This window comes from Miniopterus natalensis, chromosome 3 (genome assembly GCF_054644295.1).
Source record: "Miniopterus natalensis isolate mMinNat1 chromosome 3, mMinNat1.hap1, whole genome shotgun sequence".
Taxonomy (NCBI): domain Eukaryota; kingdom Metazoa; phylum Chordata; class Mammalia; order Chiroptera; family Miniopteridae; genus Miniopterus; species Miniopterus natalensis.
In genome coordinates, this window is record NC_142083.1 from 93635907 (window position 1) to 93648869 (window position 12963).

Genomic DNA, 12963 nt, shown 5'->3' on the forward strand with positions numbered 1-12963 from the left:
CCTCCTGGGCGCTCCGGCGGAGCTCCGGGAGAGGACGCGATGTATATTTATTGAGCGACTACTGTGAGCCAGGTTCTCGGGATACGGTGCAAAATCGAGAGGGACAGGGGTGCTAGGAGCGCGTGAGCACGCGGAGCGGGCGCCCCGAGATCTCCCGCCGCGGTGGTTATTGCCGGGGCTTTCAGTGTTTTGACCGTGGAGACCGCGAAGGGCTTGGAGGCGCGAACCAGATGGGTAAACAAGGGCGAGCGCGCAAGAAGAGTCCGGAGGGAAGGGCGCGCCGAGGGGGCGCGGACTCAGGACGCCCCGCCCACCGCGCCCCGCCCCGCCCCGCCCCGCGCGGCCGCCGCTCTGCCAGAGCGAGGGGCGGAGCCTCCAGACGGTGACGGAGAGGGCAGAGCTTGAGGACGCCCCGCCCCGCCGCGCGGGGAGAGGAGGAGCGGGTGGCGGGCCGCACAGCAGCGCGAACGCGCGAGCGGGCGGCGGTGGACGGAGCGCGCGGCGGGAGCGGGCGTCACGCAGGCAGACAGGCCACTGTCGCCCCTGGATCCCGCCCCGCCATGCCGTCCGCGGGCCCCGCCTGAGTCGCGGCCGCCGGCGCCGGGCGGGCTCGGGGTCGGGGCCATGCACGCGCTGCCCTGACGATGCCGCCCGCCCGCCTAGCGCTCGCCCTGGGCCTGGGCCTGTGGCTCGGGGCGCTGGCGGGGGACCCCGGGCGCGGCTGTGGGCCCTGCGCGCCCCCTTGCCTCTGCGGCCCGGCTCCCGGTGCCGCCTGCCGCGTCAATTGCTCTGGCCGCGGACTGCGGACCCTCGGGCCCGCGCTGCGCATCCCCGCGGACGCCACCGCGCTGTGAGTAACCCAGAGCCCCGCAATGCGGACCGGGTGGTTGCCATGGCGCCGGGCGGGCGCGAGGACCTAATGGGGCGGTGGGGGCCTAGCGGGGCACAGGACTTGGGGAGGCCTCGGCGCGCCTGCACCCTCCTGGGAGAGGCCCGGCCGGGCAGGCCGCCGGCCTGGCGAGGCTCGCAGGGCGTGGGCGCGTCCCCGGCCTCTAGAAGGGGAAACGGAGTGCGGGCCAGGCCTCTCCCAGGGCGAGGCTCCAGCGAAGTGAGGTCGGCCCAGCTAAATAAGGAAAACCTGGGACCGCCGCCGGCTGTCAGCCCGCCTGGAGTGGGCCAGAGGGAAACAGAGTAATCCCGGTTTCTGTGAAAGCGGAGACATCCCACCCGGTGGGGCTCTGCAAACGCGAGCTGATGGGGGGCCTGTGGCCGCGTGCGGGGGCGGGGTGGGGCGGTCTCTGAACGGAGACTGCAAACACTTAAACCCTAATAGGATTGGGCCTAGGGAATAACTAACACCTGAGAGCCCAGAAGGACGCAAGGAGGTGGAGAGCTCTGTGTGGGATGGCAGGGAAGGCTTCCCGTTAGAGGTGTCTGGACAAGGATTTGATGGATGTGTAATAATTGGCCGGAAACTTAAGGATGGACAGGAAGGTGGGTCTAGGGGAAGGGAGGAGGGAACCCTGTGTGCAGAGACCTGGAGACTGGACTTGGTTGTGTGTAAATGTAGAGTATACCCCAGTGTGGCAGCTGCTAGGAAAGTGTGAGGGAGTGGGGGCACCATGGGAGGTGGGCAGGGGTCCTGAAGGACCTCAAGTGTTCTGTCTAGGGCTCTGATGTTATCCTTGGAACGGGGTAGGTGGGGTTTAAAACGCCAAAGAACTATTGTCCTCTGCCAAGCTCTGGTTGTGGTTGTCGTGCTTAACCTTCACCCTAACCCTTGGAGGTGAAGGTACAGTGAAGACACCCATTTTACAGATGAGAAAATGGAGATGCAGGTGATGCATCTTGTCCAAGCACAAGTACCAAGTAATAGCCACTACATGGCAGAGCTGGGTTTGACTGTGAGGTGCTCAGGATCCAGAGTTGGAATGAAAAGTTTGCAGCAGACCAAGATTTGCAGACAGTTTTCCCTGGGGTAGGTGCAGCCTTAGGGTCTGCTGATCCATGTCCTTATGGCCCCGTTTGGATTTCTTGGGCACTTCCAGGCACCTAAGGCAGGACTCCATCTCTCCTTGGCCACCGGTTAAGTCTGGGGTTGGGCCCTGGTGTTCAGTTTTGTAAAGTAGTTCCATGGGTGACTCCAGTCACCTTTAATTAGGGGGCCTGGTCATCAGTGTTTGGGTGTTGGAGGGGGGAAGTAGGGGTGCGTGCTTCTCCTGAACAGTCCAGATGTTCTTGGGGCTTTGCCAGGTGGACTTGGAGGTGGGGGAAGAGCAGGTTTTCCAGAGCCAGCCAGGAGCTGTGGTGGCTGCACTGAGCCTGTTGGCTTGCTTCATGGCCACTAAAACATTTGCCATCTCTGCTGTCTCTGTGGAGATGAGCTTCCTGCCTGCTACCAGTGCTCACATAGTTGTGTCAGACCCCCCCCCCCGCTTTCCTCTTCTTTTTTAAAAAGTATGTTTTTTAAATTGATTTCAGAGAGTGGAAAGAGACTGGAAGGGAGAGGGAGAGAGAGAAAGATCAATGATGAGAGTCATTGATTGGTTGCCTCCTGCATGCCCCCTGCTGGGGATCAAGCCTGCAACCTGGGCATGTGCCCCCACCCAGAATTGAACCACGATCTCCTGGATCATAGGTTGATACTCAACTGCTGAGCCACACTGGCCGGGCTATCCCTTGTTTCTTGATGCTGTGGGTGAGATTACTTTGGTCCCTTGGTGGGCTGGGAGCTGCTGGGGATCTGACCTGGCTCCTGCTGGCTAGTCCCAGCTGGCCTCCAGGAACTATCCAGGGAATAAACAATGCTGGTGGGTCCAGGGCCTGCAGAAGGCCCATGCTCAGGAGGCTTTAGGAGACAGCGATGGAGCCCAGGCCTGTTGCCTTGCATGTGTCTCCTTAGGCTCTGCTCCTGGGTTTTGGAGGTCTCGGGAGCTGGCAGCCTGGCCTCGCCTGAGCTGGCAGGATTCCAGGGCTGTTGGCCCCTCTAAGTGTGTGTGACAGGACCCTGGAACGAAGGTGGATGGGGAATAGAAGAGACTTCATGCTCTTCTTTACACCCCGAGCTGCTTCTGGGAGATTTCCAGAAGGCTGAGGGCGAGGACCCAAGGGAAACTGGGCCTTTGGGTGCAGATGGTGAGGCCCCCGCTGGTTCCCCATCTGCACTCTGGGCTGCCCCAGCCATTCTGTCTCTCAACCCTGCAAACCCTCTCATCAGGGAGAGGGGGATAGGTGAGCCTTCTCTAAGGGAGAAGGGCCGAGCTTGGAGAAGCCAGGGAACCTTCTGGGCGAGGGTGTACGTGTGCAAGGGTCCTGGCAACCTCCTCTGGGAGGCTCAGGCTTGGTGCCTCTGTTATCAGTCTTGCAGCCACCCCTCTATTTGAGACTCGGCCCGCCTGAGGTGTGGCAGGACAGCCACGTCTAGACCTGGGTGAGAGTCTGGCCCATGTGGTACTCTGGACTCTTGGGGCTCCTAGACCCCAGCCTTTCTTGAGTTAACCCAGAGGTGGCAGCCTGAAAACTGTGATGTCACTCAGCAAAATGCTGCTGCTCTACTTTTAAAGCTTTATCATGGAGAATTTGAATATATACAGAGGTCAGCAGAATAGCCTGGTGAACCTCATGGACCCATTGCCCTGTGGCCTGATCTGCTCTTCCACACCCCTATCCCCACCCCCACCCATTTTGAACCAAATTCTAGCTTCCTATTCTTTGGTCTGTAAGCACATTGGAGTGTATGGCAACACCATGATCATACCTACAACAGTGAGTATGTCCCTGATCCCATTACATGTCCACTGTGTTCAAAATTTTGGTTGTCTCAGGTTTTTTTCGTAGTTGAATTAGGATCCAAATAAGGCCCACACAGTGCAATTAGTTGATGTCTTTTAAGTCTCTGTTGGTGTATAGATTTCCCCTTCATCTCTTTTTTTCCTTGTGCAATTTGTTGAAGAAACTGGCTTGACAGTGCCTGGGATTGGGTTGTGCCTCTGTGTCACCTCCATGGCATTATCCAGCGTATCCCTCTACCCTGTGTTTCCTGTAGATTGATAGTCGGGTCCTGAGCTGCATCGTGTGGCAAGTCACATTTCAGGTGCTCTAGAACCATTTGTGGCCAGTGGCTACTGTGTTGGAAAGGACAGCAAAAAAGATAGAATATTCATTACCGTAAAAAGTTCTAGATGTGACAGCACTGCTGCTCCAGGTGTGGTCTGTTAATCAGTTAGTTTCAAGTGTGGTTGATTTTGGCCGAGCATTTCTCAGGTATTTGTGTGCTGCTAACTTTGGCCAGGGGCCCATTCTGAGTTTTGTGTACTGTCTTGTGCATGTTTTGGGTCTGGGTCTAGGCTAGGAACAGGAACTCAATAGGGACTTGGTTTGCTGATTAAAATATTGGGGCCCTTAGGGTCGTTTGTTGGCTAGGGGTACTCAGGGCCTCACCCTTCCCTGCCTGTACCCCTAAATGACAGGAGAGTGTGGGGGAGGCTCAGTCCCTGTTATCTGCACAGAACGTGTGTGAGGTAAGGTGAGCAAACTTCTGGGCCTGGTGTGTGTGTAATGTTAGATTGCAGGTGCCACATGTGTTGCTGCCTTACGGGCTGGCCCGGCAACAGAGGGTCCCCTCCGTGAGCTCTGGGCATATAGAGGGCCCAACTGCTGTATGACAGCCCTGGGCTAGGAGTCTTCAAGACCCGCCTTTCTGAGGCTCAGTTACCAGGGAGCCAATGTTAAACCAAAGACACACAATGGGGAGGGGACCACTTACCCCCAGTGTAAGTGACATTGAAGCCAAGATTCATTGCTTGCACAGAAGTTATCCAGGGAGTGGCAAGAGTATCCCAGACAGAGGGGGATAACCTGGCAGTTTCAGATAGAGGGGTGGGAGGTGGGATCTTTATTGAGAGAGCAGGTAGGGGCGGCGTTGAAGGATCTAGGAGGGAAGTGGCATGGTTGGTGTGTCTTCTAGAAAGAACACTGGCTGCTGTGTGGAGATAGAAGGTACTGGGGGGACCCATGTATCTTGCACACTGCTGGTCTCACCCTCACATTCCCTGAGCTGCACATGACAGCTGGCACTTGGGAATTCAGACTATAAATGTGTGTGTAATGTTAGTTTCCTGATGAAACACAGAATGCAGATTTGCCAGAACTGTGGACAGGCAGGCACACATGCCTCTTGTACATGGTCCCCTGAATGGGGACTGCAGGGTGGAGAACATGTGCAAATCATCTATTTGATGAGGGACTTGTAACCAGAATATATAAAAAAAGTTATGACTCAATGCAAAAAAGACAAATGACCCAGTTTAAAAATGGGCAAACGGACATATCTCCAAAGAAGATATACAAATGACCAATCAGCACATGAATAGATGCTCAATGTCTAGCTTTCAGGAAAATGCAAATCAAACCACAGTGATGACATCCACTGGGGTGACGGACACCAAAAAGACAGACAATAATGAATATTGACAAGGATGTGGAAAAATTGGAACCTTCCTCCACTGCTGGTGGGGATGTAGAAAGGGGCAGTCCTTTGGAAAACAGTCGGGCAGGTCCACAGAAGAGTAAACATAGAGGTACCATAGCAATTTTGCTTCCAGGTATCTGTCTAAGAGGAATGAAACATATGTCCTCACAAAAACTTGTATACAGTTCTGGCTGGTGTGGCATAGTTGGTTGGGCGTCATCCCATGCGCCCAAAAGTTGCTGGTTCAATTCCCTGTCAGGGCACATACCTGGGTTTCAGGCTTGGTCCCTGGTAGGGGGCATGCAAGAGGCAGCCAGTCAGTGTTATGCTCTCACACATTGATGTTTCTCTCTTCTCCCTTCCTCTCTCTCAAAAAATCAATAAACTATTCTTAAAAAACAACAACAGTGTGTATACAGATATTCATAGCAGCTTTCTCAGTAGCCAAAAGTGGAAACAACCCAAGTATCCCATCAGCAGATGAATGAACAGAATGTGGTACAGTGGAATATTACTCAGCCTTAAAAAGAAATGGAATACTGACACATGCTATAATCATGGGTGAGTCTTGAAAGCTTGATGCTGAGTGAAAGAAGCCAGACACAGAAGGTCACATATTGAATGCTTCCACTGATATGAAATGTCCAGAATGGACAAATTCATGGAGACAGAAAGCAGACTGGTGGTGTCTACAGCTAGGGTGGGGATTGGGGTTGGGGAATATTGGTCAAGGAGAGTGGTGTTTCTGTTTGTGGTGATGAAAATGTTCTGGAATTAGATAGTGGTGATGGCTGCACAACCTTGGGAATATACTAAACCACTGAATTTATACCTTAGAAGGGTGAACTTTATAGTATATGAATTACATCTGAATTAAAAAACAAATCTCTGAAGGAAATACCTACCACTGCTTTGTCTTCTCCCTCTAAGGTTGCCAAGTGCTGGACTCTGTATTAGGCTCTTTCTGACCTTTATCTCACGGTGTCTCACGCAGTGCTATGGGGATAGAACCACTCTTGGTCCCGTTTTACAGACCAGGACACTGGTCTCCCAGAGGTTGAGTCACTTCCTGGGGTCGCATGGCTGGTGTGTTGTGGCAGAGAGGTGATTTCATCAGCATGCTTTGGGGCACATCCCCACAACTGCATGCAGGGGCCTGGGGTACAGCAACAGCAACCTGGCTCATAAACCACATAGAGGTGGCAGTGGGACAAAGTGGGCTCTGGGCTCAGGCCCCAGCTGCTTGCTTGGCCCTGTCCTTCCCACCAACTCATCCTCAGACCTTCCTCTGCCATTCCTATTCTGGTCTTTTTTATTGACTTCCTATTTGGTTTTAGGAGGGAGGCATGGGAGCCCAGGAGTAGGTAATTCAGGCCCTGGGTCAGACCTGGTTCATATCCCAGCTCCTACACTTCCTGTATGACCTTGGCTGAGTTATTCAGCCTCTCTGAGCTTCAGTTTCCTCGCCTGTGAAATGGGTACCATGAGTGGATACATCTTAAGAGGTTGTGGGGCCTCAGAAGTAAGAGTGGATGGTACATCCAAGGGACTCAGTTGCTGGTGGTCCCAGTAATTGTAACTGTTCCAAAATGGCCCCTCCATCCCCTTCTCTCCATGTTCTCAGAGCCTATTACTATGTCCCGAGCACTGGCCAGCAGGAGATGGACTCCCCTAGGACCTCCCCTGCTGCAGAGCAGACAGAACTCAAAGCCTGAGAAGTGCCCCTGAGCTGGTGCACATGTGCCCATGACTTTGTTGCTCAGACCAAATGCCACAGCAGATAGGAGAAACACAGACGAGTCTGAGCAGGCAGACTCCTACATATCCCTCAGCACCCAGGCAGGGAGACCCACATTCAGAAGCTTAGTCTGACCCTGAGGGTGCCTTTGACTCAGAGCCACACAGCTCATGAGATTCAACACACCTAGGTCTGGCATGTTCCTCTTGTGTTTTTATCTCAGTTTTAAGCCTTTGTTTTTGATGCATTTTAGGTGGGGCTATGTAACAGTGAAGTTATGAGGTGTGAACAGAGTGCTATGAACTCTCTTGAGCACCTTGTTCTTGATCATGTGGTGCCCTTGGAACCAGCACACATGTAAGCTGTTCAGTGTCCCCCAGCATGACGGCCCTGCTGCCACCTCGGCTGTCATATGCTCACCCTTGTGATTTCACTGAGGGAGCTAACTGATACAGGCCCTTTCCAAGAAGGTGCGCCTGGCTGTCCATCCCTCCATCCCCCCTCCCGGCTCAGCTTCCCTTTCCAGTTCTCTGCAAGCTTGGCCTGCAGTTCACCCCCCCCCCCGCCCCCCCCCCCAACCGAAAGCCAGGGCATCTCCTGGTAGACTTCCTACTGGAACCTCTTTGTCTTCTCTTCAAAGGCCATGCATTGGGGCCGCCGTCATGTGACAGCCAGCTAGTCGTTACTGCCAGATATGGGCCCACCCTTAACCCATCCCTGCTTCCCCTATGTCAGGTGGGCAGGGAGTGTGGAGACCCTGGTTGGGGCTTGGTTTCCAGTGAAGAAGCCATTTTGGATGGAGATGCGCATTTTCCTTTCTGGAACGCTGTGTGGTGCCAGTGCCAGCAGTGAGGACCCAGTAGGCTCAGCCCGCCCAGTGCTCTGGGATGAAAACCTCCTGTTTCCCCTGCCGCTGTCTGGGGTGGTGCAGAGTCTGGGCTCACGGGCACACCGGAGCCTGGCCCTGTGTGCTGGGTGTCTGCGTCTCCAGCTGGCCAAGGCGGCAGGGGCGCAGCCAAGTGAAAGGCAGCTGGAAAATGCAGCTCATGTCCTTTTTCCCCGGAACACCTCGTTCCTTATGGCTTGGCAGCTATCTCCGTCAAGGGGCCCCGCGATGCCCAGCTGCTGATGTCAGGGAGGGGATTGCATTTGGGGGCCAAGGTGGGCGGAGCTGTTTCTCTCCCTTAGGAGCCCGTGGACCCAGGCCTGGCAAAGTGTGGTGCTCCTGATTTTAGCAGCCCCCATGCCTGGAATGTGTGGAGCCCGGTCCTATATCCTGTGGGGCCACCCTGGAAAGGGCTTTGTCCTGAGGCAGAGCAGAGCCAGCTTTCCTTCTAGTCAAGGTGGGGAATGAGGGCCAGGGCTCAGGGCAAGACTAACAGCACCAGCACCAGCACGGGAGACTCCAGCGGAGGCTCCAGCGTCCCGCGCCTGCAAACTTCTCTGTAGCCCCGGTGTCAGGTTGCGTCATGCCTTTGGCTGTGCCCAGTAGCCAAGTGGGTGGTGGGATTGCTGGCAACGCTGGACTGATGCGTCTGCCCTTGGAAAGCCAGAGGCCCTGTGCTGGCTCCCGGGCCAGGGTAGGATGAGCCCCAGCTGCCTTTCTCCTCCTTCAGATTCTGAGGAGGTGATGGGGTGAGGATGGTGGCTCCCCGAGCCTCAGCAGTCTCATCTGTAGAGGGATGGTGCAGCCCCTGCTCTGGCTGGCTGTGACAGGCCAGCGTGCAGAGGGACATACCAGTTGAGTGCAGTGCCTGGGGGGCACCCAGGTGTTGGTTCTTTTCCTCCCATTACCCTGGCAGGGAGGCCCCAACTCCCTGGCTGGAAGGGTGAGCTAGGCGGGCCTCTCCTGGGCGGGCCCCCTCCTTCTCAGCCCCTGGCCCCGACCCTGGTCTGTTAGTGCCCTGACAGCACCTGATTTCTGAATGCATCTCCTCAGGGTTGTGCTGTGTGGAGGACACTGAAAAGCTTCATCTCCTTCTAGAGGCTCCCTTCCCTATCCTTGCCTGTGGTCCCAGGGGGATCCTAGCCAGTTGGTGTTACTGCACCAGACACCCATGGCTCATTCTGGTGACAGTTTAGTAATAGGATGGCAAAGCTCCTTGAGGGAGCAGCACAAAACACTCTGTGATGTGAGCACTGCCCTGTTCCATGCCCTGGGGCTAAGAGGCTGTGGAGGGCTTTCACACAGGCCTTTCCCTCTAGTCTTCAAGGCTGAGACATCCCCTGCTCCCCTTGCTGATTCTCTGCACCCTGGTTTAGAGCCAGGTGGGGTCGGGTGCTTGGGCACAGAATCAAGGTGGCAGGCCTTCCTCCTGCCCACCTCCCCAGCTGATCCCCTCCACATGTTTTTCTTCAAATCAGCTCTCTCGCCTAAACTTGAATTCATTAATTTAAACGTCATCATTTCCGGCCCTGGAAGCCAGCTTTACTCTCCATAAATAGAAGGGAATGAAAACAGAGTGAGGTTATTAGATTCAAACCGGTGCAGGCACTGGGCTCCTGACTGCCTGTTCCCAGTGCTAAAAGGAGACATTAGTGAGGTGAAGAGGTGGCAGTTGGGTGGCACTACCTGGCCTGAGGGCTGAAGTGGGGGCAGGGGTCCCCTGAGGGGCCCAGGAGCAGCACTGTAGCCTTTCTTCCCTTCTGCCTAAGCCTGGCTTCAGGGACCTTGTTTGGCATTCCCCTTGCTGGGCTGAGGGGAACCTGTTTCTCCCTGGAGTCTGTGGGACCTCCAGGGAGAGGACAGGCTGGCTCAGCAAGGCCCACTGAGGCTGTATTTCCAGGAGCCCTGAGGGCTCAGGTTGGAGGGAGGAGCCTGAGCCTTGGGCACTGGATGGGGAGTAGGATGCCTTCTTCTGCTACTGCTGTGCTGTCCTGTCCTGTCAGAGGGAGGAGGCAGCTGCTGGCTTGGGAGGAGCAGGTTACATAACGTGCAGGCGGCCCTTCTGGAGCCCATTCCCCTCAAGCCCTGTATCCAGAGCAGCGGCCAGCACTGGGGTGGGGGTGCTGGGCTGGGGCCTGGCACTCGCCCCCGCCGCTGACCACATGTGTCTGGAATGTGCAGATGTTTCCTTGGGGGCTCCGACTGGCCCCCAGACCTCGCCCGGCATCTGGACTGGGGAGCTCTGGACTGGAGAGCAGGCACCCAGGCCACTCCCCTCCTTGGCAGAGGAGGAAACTTAGGCAGCTCTGGGCTGCAGGGCAGCTTCCCGGCTTGTCTGGGGGCTTTGTTTCCTCAGCTCTAAAAGGGACTGCCCTTGGAACCACCCAGGGAACATTCCAGAACTGATGTCATAGTGACCCTCTCTCCTTGGCCTTCTCTCTACCAGCCCACTCACCTTTACACTCAGAGTCCCTTTCCATCTCTTTCTGCTCTGGCCCTGGGACTCCCTCCCCTCCCTTTCTTCTCCCTTCCCCTCTCTCCCCCCATCCCTCTACTGCCTCCTCTCCACACTGTGAGGCCTGGGATGTGAGCAGGGGCAGAGTCCTGTGTGGGTAGGGCAGGGGGAGCTGCCTTTGTCCATTGGATTGGGAGGGCGCTTAGCACCTTCTTCTGGGTACCTCCAGCTTGGTGGTGGAAGCAGGGATCCCCCCAACCCCTGCTTCCCTCACCCCATCGTCACTCTTGCTTGGAGCAGAAAATATTAAAGCCAGAGGCACAGGGATGTGCCATTGGGTGCCCAAACCCTGAAGACAAGGATGCAGGCCCAGGGGAAGCTAATGGTCCTCCCCTCGAGAATGTCTGACTTAGAAGGTGGGGGGGTTGGGACTACCCCTGCGTGGGGACAGACTGGGCCCCCCAGTGACTGCTGGGGCACTGCTGGGGGAGGAGAAAGAGGACCCAGGTGTGGGGGGTAGACCAGGGATCTTCCCTCCTCCTCCAACACACTTTCCTGTCTTTGAGCAGGAGAGGGAACAGCAGAAGGGACAGGCTGGGAGTGAGAGTCCCTATCTCTGTGGGATTGGTGTTCAGTGCTGCAGGCAATGGAGCCCCTCCCAGCCCTATCCCTTGTGCCCAGGGAGGTGACACATGTCTTGTGCTGTTGTGGGTGTGTGCCTATCCCCAGGTCACCCCCCCACACACACCCCGTATCTGCCTGATCTCTCCAGCCTTGGCATCTCTGGAAGTTGCTGGCTTGGGGTTTACAGGAACCTGGGATGGTCCAGCTGGCTCAGGGTGGGCCCTGCTTGGCCTAGGATCTCTCAGGGTGCTGTCCAGCCAGGCTGCTGGCTCTCCTCCCATGGGGCTGTTTGCTGCCCTGCTCGGCCAGCCTCTGCTGCTTCTGCCCACTGTGTGGGCTTCCTGTAAGCGGCTTCTTGGGGCTGCTGTATCCTGTCGGTCCCCCCTCCTGTGTCGTTCTCCCCCCACTTTTGCAGGACTGTGGGGGAACTCAGTGTGGGGGCAGGGAGTCAGATTGCGATGACATCACCTGGGGGTGCAGAGGAAGCCGAGGGGCTGGAGAGGGGATGAGGCTGGCCCGTGTCCTTGGCGTTCCCCCAGAAGAGTGATGGCAAAAGCAGATGGAGATGTGGAAAGTGGCTGTTCAGGGCCTCGGGGCCCTGGGGCTGGGTGAGGACTCTACCCATGTCCCCTTCTAATGACTCCCCCTTCAAGACCCTCCCCCATGACCCCTCCAGTGACCTCCACTCCAGTATCCTCTCTGTTCCCACCCTTCCCAGTGTATACTGAGTGCAGCGATGGGCAGTGCTGCCCACTGTGCCCCCTAAAAGAAAGCATATTCCCCCTCCATGGCTCCTGGACCCACTTTTGAGCACTTACCTGGGCTTACCTGATGGCAGCTGCCAGACTGAAAGGAAAAAGCTGCCTCCCACCTTCGTGCAGGAGGGAACGGGGAAACTAGGCTCAGTTTGGGAGAGCAGAGGTGACCCTGCCAGAGATCCTGTCCCCATGTCCCCGGTGCACAAAGGCTTCTGCTCCTGGAGTTCTTTGGAACCCACTCTCTGTGCATGGGCCCCTGTCCCACAGCCCTTGGGGAAAACAGACCTGTATGTGCAAGCACCCCCCTCCCATTTCTAGATAGGAAACCTCAAATCTCAGTGAGAGTGGTGAGGCACCCAGCTCAGATGAGGCATGGCAGGGATCTGACCCTGAGCCCACAGTGCCACTTCTTGGAGTGGAGAAGGCCAGGCTTCCCTGAACTCCTTGGCTGGAGTGGCTTCTGACTACCCTTGCCCACCCTCTCGCCATCTGCTCCCCTCTGAAGCCCCCTCTCCTGGCCCTGTGTCGTGCCTCAGCCCCTGTTCCAGGCCTCCTCGGGCAGCCTGTCTATCTCCTCTGCACCGAAGCTTCCACTTCAAGAGCAGAATGAGAATTTGGAATATCTAGGGTGCCTGCCTGCTCTCGAGAATGGTTTTGTTACTCTGCATCCCCTTTCAGCGCTTGCTTTAGTTCTCAGTTTGAATAGTTGGGGAGAGGGGGCTGCATTTCGCACCCATGTTTCTCCTGCCCTTGTGTGCTGAGAGGTGGTGCCAAGCCGCATTGCTGATGGGCTTCGGGCTCTCAAACTAAATCATGTCTCATGTCACAGGTGAGGGGGAAAGAACGTCTGGGCCTCTCAATGTGTGTGGCTATACTGGTTTCCAAAGCAGTCAGGCTCTCAGGGTGGTGAGTGGCATGACTGTGAGCTGGCACCTGCACTGCCATTTGACCTTCTTGCTAAGAGGAGAACCTTGCCTAGTTAGGTGTTCTGGCATCTTGCCTGGTTGGGCCACTTGGTCAGAGCAGTAATGG

General features: G+C 56.2%; 1 protein-coding gene across 2 annotated transcripts in view; it reads left to right on the forward strand.

Annotated features, from left to right (window-relative positions):
* The first annotated feature begins 644 nt into the window (after positions 1 to 644).
* Positions 645 to 12963, forward strand: part of PKD1 (polycystin 1, transient receptor potential channel interacting) — a 46799-nt gene continuing 34480 nt past the window's right edge. For both annotated transcript variants that reach the window (XM_087815711.1, XM_087815712.1), the window contains exon 1: positions 645 to 850. In XM_087815711.1, coding sequence (XP_087671837.1) covers positions 645 to 850 — 206 coding nt within the window. The remainder of the gene's footprint in view (positions 851 to 12963) is intronic.